Genomic DNA, 6,556 nt, shown 5'->3' on the forward strand with positions numbered 1-6,556 from the left:
TTTCCTGCGATCGGTGGCTGCTGCGTTGTTTGGAAATTCAGCCACATGCTGCTGCGATTGTTCTTGGTTGCTGCCTACTGCTACGATTCTACTGCTGCGTTGGCTAGACCTTGCTCTGGCTGGCATGGCAGCATGTTTTATTAAATATTTTTGTAAAAAAACAAAAACAGTATATTTAAAAAAAAATTAAAAATAAAAATATTTTTGGTTTTTAATTTTTTTTTAAAAATGGACCAATTAGAAGGTGACATGTGGCAAGGGGTGGGTCAACTAACAACCGTTAGTCATTAATGGCATTTGGTGAATTTTATTAAAACTCGGTGGCATTTGGTGAATTTTGAAAAGTTGGATGGCATTTAGTGAATTTCACAATTACTCAGTTGCATTTGGTGAAATAGCCGTATATCTTTGATGGTATGAGTATAGAAATAATACTAGTATATGTTTATTAATTACTATTATAAAAAAAGTGTTAAAATTAAATAGGTTTTTTTCATTAAATGTAATAGTATTATGTAAAGAAGTTCGAGTTTCTCACTAACTTTCAAGCTGAGTAATGAGCTATTTGACTTGACTCATCAGCATTTTAAGTCAAACTAGATAGTGTTATTGAGTGTTGATTTGACACTATGATAGTTTAAGAAGGGTATAACACTATAACCCGCACATATAAAAAAAAAAATACAAAACGATGTCGTTTTCTAAGGTTTATTGCAGTACAAAACCCTGGAGTTGCAAAATACTCTTCTGTTTTGGCCAACCCGCCGGACCAACTCATCTCTAACTCTGAAAATTTGCCGAAACAAGTCCACCATTACAGAATACCTAATTTCTGTAAACCTTCCATATTTTCAGTTTAGAGAAATTAAAATTTTCCTCTTTTATCTGATATTACCTGTTTACTAAACCCTAAATTTTCTTCCTTCAATTTCAAATATTGCAATTTTCCTTCTTTTTCAGTAAATTATTACTTGTTTAAAGAAGTATTTGATCGAAGATGCAGCACGATGAGGTCATTTGGCAAGTTATTCGTCATAATCACTGCAGTTTTATGTCCAAGTAAGAACCCTAATTTTCAAATTTTACCCTAATTTTTCTTCTTCATTTTTTCTTAATTGGTTTGATTAGTTTATTAATTATTGCGTATTGTTGATTGATTAGAATTGAAACGGGTTTATTTTGCCGAAATCCGTACAATGCGACTGGTATTTGTAATCGGAGCTCTTGCCCTCTTGCTAATAGTCGATATGCCACAATTCGAGAAGATAAAGAAACAGGTGCTTTATTGTTATTTCATGTGATTTTACTTTATATTTTTTGGTGGGTTGATTTTTATCTGAATGAATTATATGCTATGGTTTGGAAATGCAGGGATACTTTATCTGTACATGAAAACTATAGAGAGAGCTCATATGCCTAACAAGTTGTGGCAAAGGATTAAGTTGCCGTTAAATTATGATAAGGCGTTCGAGATTATTGATAAGCATATGGTACTGAATTTCTGTTTCTCTAGTCTAAGTAGTTTGAAACTTTGAATTATTGATTGAACGCGATTTGTCTGGTATATATTGTTGATTTTTGGGTGATGTTTATAGATGTATTGGCCGAAATATCTCGTGCATAAGGTGAAGCAGCGATTGACCAAGATGCATCAAATGCGCATACGGATGAGGAGGCTTGCTATAAAAACAAGGTGCCATTTTTCTCTAGTTTGATAAGCTCAAAATTTTTCCTTATGTTTCATTTACTGTGGAGTTGTAGAGGCTTCTTTCGTGGGAGAGAGCTTCTATATAGAGGCATTGGGGTAATGGTAATGGTTGCTGAAGATATATGTGTGAGAGTTTTCTTAGAAGCATTCTGTTGATGTATATTCCAGTCATTTATGACTATATTTAAGAATCATTTTCGAACTGTGAGTGGTGTAGTTTCACAGTTCTATTGGGGTTCTCTCTTTAATATAGGTGTATCCTATGCAAGGGAAGTGATTTGGTTGTTTTCCGGTGTTACTGTTATACATTCGTACTAATGATACTTGTGGCCTCGTTGGTTGTAAGTTCTGGTTTCATATGTAGTCATGAAGTTGTTGCCCCAGTTGCTACTTCAGCATTTTATAGTCACAATATTCTGTTTTCTCAGTTGTTCATGTTTTGTTAAAGTTACCCATAACCTTTCTGATGTCATATTGTGTGACTTGATTTGGTTATCTTTATCAAGAGCAATTGTTCTTGAAAATAGCCTGCAGACAAGATCAAGTGTTGTTCTTTATCAAATTTTTCTGGGCTTGGGCTTGTTCTGACTCTGAGTTATGTTCTGTTGCCATTATTTTGTTGACAAGCACCAGCATATCAACATGACTCTTGTAATTATACTGACTTAACCTATCCCAGTAACTTTATAATAACCGTATAGGCAGTGAAAATCATGCTACATGGACCTCAGTGAGAGTATTTCAAGAATTTTTAGATGTAAATAATGTAGTAGCTTGTAGAGCAATGATTAAGTAGAAATGAATAGTGGTAATTTAATGGTGGAGTGATTTAAATCGTACAGAGTAGTTTTGTGATTTTTGAAAGTATGGAATTCATATTAAGTTATGGCCTTTTTAAGTTCTCCTTAACTAATATTTTTCCATATTAAAAAAAGATGAGCTCTAACAGGACTGACACTGTTGTATGATTGTACTATATTTCTGGCTGTCTTTTCTTTTCTTCATGTGTGATGCTATTTTTATCTTGTACGTATATTTGGTATATTTTTTTCCCCACACTTTCTATGTTCGTACAATGTTTGTACAAGTATCACTACTCTGTAAGTTCTTTATCCATTGCCATAGATGCCTAGCAATGTAATCCAAACATCAAGCCTTCTCTGTATTGTGGACGTTATTATATACTTCGCATGCTATATAAGAGGTAGGAAAAAGAAAAGTTGTGCAACATTTCTTATTGGGCATATGTTTTGGGTTTGGCTCATTACTTCTTTTTGGATGTGCTTTGCCGAATAACTGATAAATTTTTTTCTTCGTTTATTTTACAGCTTATCTTCACCCTTCGTGTGTGTGTGTGCTTTTGGGGGGGGGGGGTTTCTTGCCACGTTCTTCGGACAGTAATAAATACTTGAGTTTTTATGTGTTACAGGGAAAAGATTATGACTACTCCAAGGAAGGAGATGAAGAGGGATGCCAGAAGATTGGACAAGGCTGAGATAGCAGCAGCAATCGAGAAGGTAACAATGTGTTGTTGCAGAAGGGTTTTGCTGTAATGTTCTTCAAAGTTATTTATACTAACTGGTGTTTGTTGCAGAAAATTGAGGAGGAATTGCTTGAACGCCTTAACAGAGGTGTCTATGATGACATAAGCAACGTTGATGAAAAAATATGGAAAAAAGTTCTCGCACCCCCTGAAGAGGAGCTTGAAGATGATGAAGAGGTATGTTTTAAATTGTTCTTTTCAGGATAAAGAAAATATTGATAATCCTCCCTTTACTCTTATATGTGAATGATGGAAATTCCAAATTTTAAATAACCGTGGATGATTTAGGTGCTTTTCGTCCAATTCTATTGCTAAATGTCTTTATGTTAACCTTTTGATTAATCAGAATGAGGTAGAGTATGTAGAAGGCTTTGAAGATCTTGAAGAGGAAGATGATATGGAGGATTTTGGTCTTGCAATGAATGAACCTCTTAGTGATGATGGCGAAGGTAGCCTTTCCCAGCCTCTGTTCATTTTTTTAGTGCATGTTGGCTTTATTTTGAATTCTGTTCATGAAAAATCTGTTGGTGAACTCTACAATCTGTTTTATTTATTTGTTTTTATTATTGTTATTTTTGGAACAGATGACGTGGATGAAGATGATGAAGATTCACATGTTTCTGATAAAAAGAGGAGCCGAAAAGAATCCAAATACTCTACGAAGAAGACGGACAGGGACGAGCCTGTTTCCAAGTCAAAGAAGAAAGCAAGGGTTCTTGTTGAGGTATATTTTGCAACTTCTGTATGGTTCTTTTGAATGATTATTGCCCTATTTATACTGACAAGACAGTCATTTGATTATTTGGTTTCATATTGTACATTGTGAACAACTACGTATAAGCTTTAGCTCTTGCAGAACTTGCATTCATCCTTCTTGTGGTTAAATGATATTTTCTAATTGGTGTAAACTAATCTTTTTTCGGTATATGCTGTCTCTATCATAATTAAATTTATACATTTGAGAAATTCCGCATCTTATCTGATAAGCACTCCGCTGGGAGTAAATTAGGGGCAACAAAAAAAAGCTAGTTTTGTGCTGGATTACAAGGAAATGCTATGGCATAATTTCACTGTAGTCTCTCCTTTTTCTTAAAATTCTCCACCCTTGATGATATGAACTGCATTGAATGCAGCTCTGTTCTCCAGTTTCCTTGTGATTTTTTGATTTTTTGATTTTTCTATGAAACTTAGGGCATTAGATATTTATGGAAAAACTTTTGCTTGTAATTTTTACTTTCAAAGTTATTATGTTGTGTTGTTGATTACCATGGTGCATGAGATCTCAAAATTCCCATCATAAGTTCATTAAGCTGCGTCCCCGTTGCTGGTATCACTGCTTGGACCCATCAGCTAACAACACCGATCACCCCTATCAATTCTCTTATGTTGTTTCCCAAAGTTCAGTGTTTTGGTGTAGGTCATGTCATTCCAGTAAAAGCCCGTTGTGCGCTCAGTTGATTTAATACACACCTAAAACGTGCCATTCTCCCATATGTTGATTTTACATTGAATCCATGTTTGTTTTCCTTTTCTGCAGGTTGAACATGAAGATGCTGGAGAAAGACAAACCGCAACTCACTGAGAGCTATGTAGAAAAACAGACCACAACTCACTGAGAGAGAGTTATGTTCAATTTTGCTAAACTAGTTTAGGTTGTGTGACAAAGACTTATCACTTACAAATGAGAGGTGAAACTGTAGTAGGCAATTGTGATAGTTATTATGGATTTATTCAGTTTTGTGCAATGGTGGCAAATGCTGGAGTCTTTTTTACTGTTTAACTCTGGTATGGGAACCAAACCTCACTCTCTGAGTTACCTGATTTTAGATCTACATCGTGTAATCTTCGCTCATCAATACCAATCAATTTTACATAATTTTTTACCCTTGGCATTTTCTATTTTTCCGTAGAGTAGTAATAATTTTCAATTTTCCTTGTATGTTCAGCAAAATTTATGCTCATTTTGATCAGCTTTCAAAAAACTTCAGAACGCATTTTCACAAAGGACTGATTAACTTTCTTGTAACCAAATGCATGCTTGGCTCTTTCAAACAAAGAAACAGGTCTAGAATCCATTCATCAACAGCTCTGTCATAATCAGACTGAAAAATATGCTGCCTTTAGTCTGCGGTCTGTAGTTTTGGGCTTCAAGCATTTGAAACTGTCAATTCCAGTTCCTTTCATTGGCGCGTGAAAGCTGATTCCTCTGGTGAACATTCAGAACAAACACTGCTTATTCTTCTAATTTCAGACCCTTAAAAAATCTTAACTGCAATGAGAATACAGGACTTTATTAGTAAGAGAACAATAAGAGCACAAATTTTGAATGTATGAATAACCAAAAGATGTTCCTCAATATTCTGAAGCAGCCTGGGAGTCTCATCTCATCCTCTATCACTTTGAGTAAGAATAGTAGGCAGTTCGTTTCTTAGGGCTGTGCTGATTTGGGTATTAGTTATGGGATAAAAATGTGAGGGATCCTCTATATAAGTAAATCTGGCTATATATCTTCTGATTGGATTATGGGGCAACCCATTTAAATGGCAAAGACGTAAATAAAAATACTTTTTTACTGTTCATTGGCAAAACCGTTACTTAAAACAGCAGTTTTGCCTGTAATTTTACAAATTTAGCCATGAGAAACAAAGTTTGTTTCTCTGAGTTACTAGGGTGGCCTTAATAATATATAAGGAAAAACATATTAACTGTGAGATCTTTTTGAATTCGTCTCAATAAGTAATATTATAATATATAACTTTTACAATATAATTCTTACTTGTGGAGAATTAAAGTTAATAATTGTTAAAATTTTGCATTAACAAGTGTGATAAAAGAAATAAGTCAAATAAAAAAGAACCGAGGAATTATGAACGTAGCCTAAGCTAGCCTTCCTCATTTCAAGCCTATTAAATTTAGCAAAGTTAATGAAACTTAATTGCAGGGGGTGACATTGAATTGTACATCGGAACCTGGAATTTTGCCGGGAGATATTTACAAAATTAGTTTTCCATCATTATAAATAGCTGTTTGAAGATAAGGTTTGGATACAATAATAGCTTATTAATATCTACAGTAGTAATTTAAAACTAAGGTCTTATTTAGATTGGGGGAAATATATTAAGGGGGTAATAAAAATCAAATTTGATAAAACATAATTAATTAGAGGTGTTGTTGTAGGAGACATGATATTTACAAATGAAATAAGGTAATTGTACCAGTACAATCTGTGATGTTGTACATGACTAGCCTTCACTAGTGTGCTTGTTTTCTTGCTTTGGTTTTCTCTTAGCAACCTCAATAAAATT

General features: G+C 34.2%; 1 protein-coding gene across 1 annotated transcript; it reads left to right on the top strand.

Annotated features, from left to right (window-relative positions):
• Nucleotides 1–728: 728 nt before the first annotated feature.
• On the top strand, nucleotides 729–5,134 carry LOC110695131 (protein mak16-like). Its single transcript, XM_021872353.1, has 9 exons — nucleotides 729–1,059; nucleotides 1,162–1,277; nucleotides 1,372–1,490; nucleotides 1,596–1,693; nucleotides 3,138–3,225; nucleotides 3,303–3,428; nucleotides 3,598–3,700; nucleotides 3,836–3,975; nucleotides 4,789–5,134. The coding sequence occupies exons 1-9, from the start codon at nucleotides 998–1,000 to the stop codon at nucleotides 4,831–4,833; spliced, it is 897 nt and encodes a 298-aa protein (XP_021728045.1). The 5' UTR covers nucleotides 729–997; the 3' UTR covers nucleotides 4,834–5,134.
• The last annotated feature ends 1,422 nt before the right edge of the window (nucleotides 5,135–6,556 follow it).

Source organism: Chenopodium quinoa, unplaced genomic scaffold, assembly GCF_001683475.1.
Source record: "Chenopodium quinoa cultivar QQ74 unplaced genomic scaffold, ASM168347v1, whole genome shotgun sequence".
Taxonomy (NCBI): Eukaryota; Viridiplantae; Streptophyta; class Magnoliopsida; order Caryophyllales; family Amaranthaceae; genus Chenopodium; species Chenopodium quinoa.

Excerpts from the sequence above, each read along its gene's own strand:
- LOC110695131 (XM_021872353.1), top strand. The coding sequence starts at position 998 with ATGCAGCACGATGAGGTCATTTGGCAAGTTATTCGTCATAATCACTGC. Across the intron at positions 1,491-1,595 it reads AGATTATTGATAAGCATATG|ATGTATTGGCCGAAATATCT; the intron begins GTACTGAATTTC and ends TGATGTTTATAG. Across the intron at positions 3,429-3,597 it reads AGCTTGAAGATGATGAAGAG|AATGAGGTAGAGTATGTAGA; the intron begins GTATGTTTTAAA and ends TTGATTAATCAG.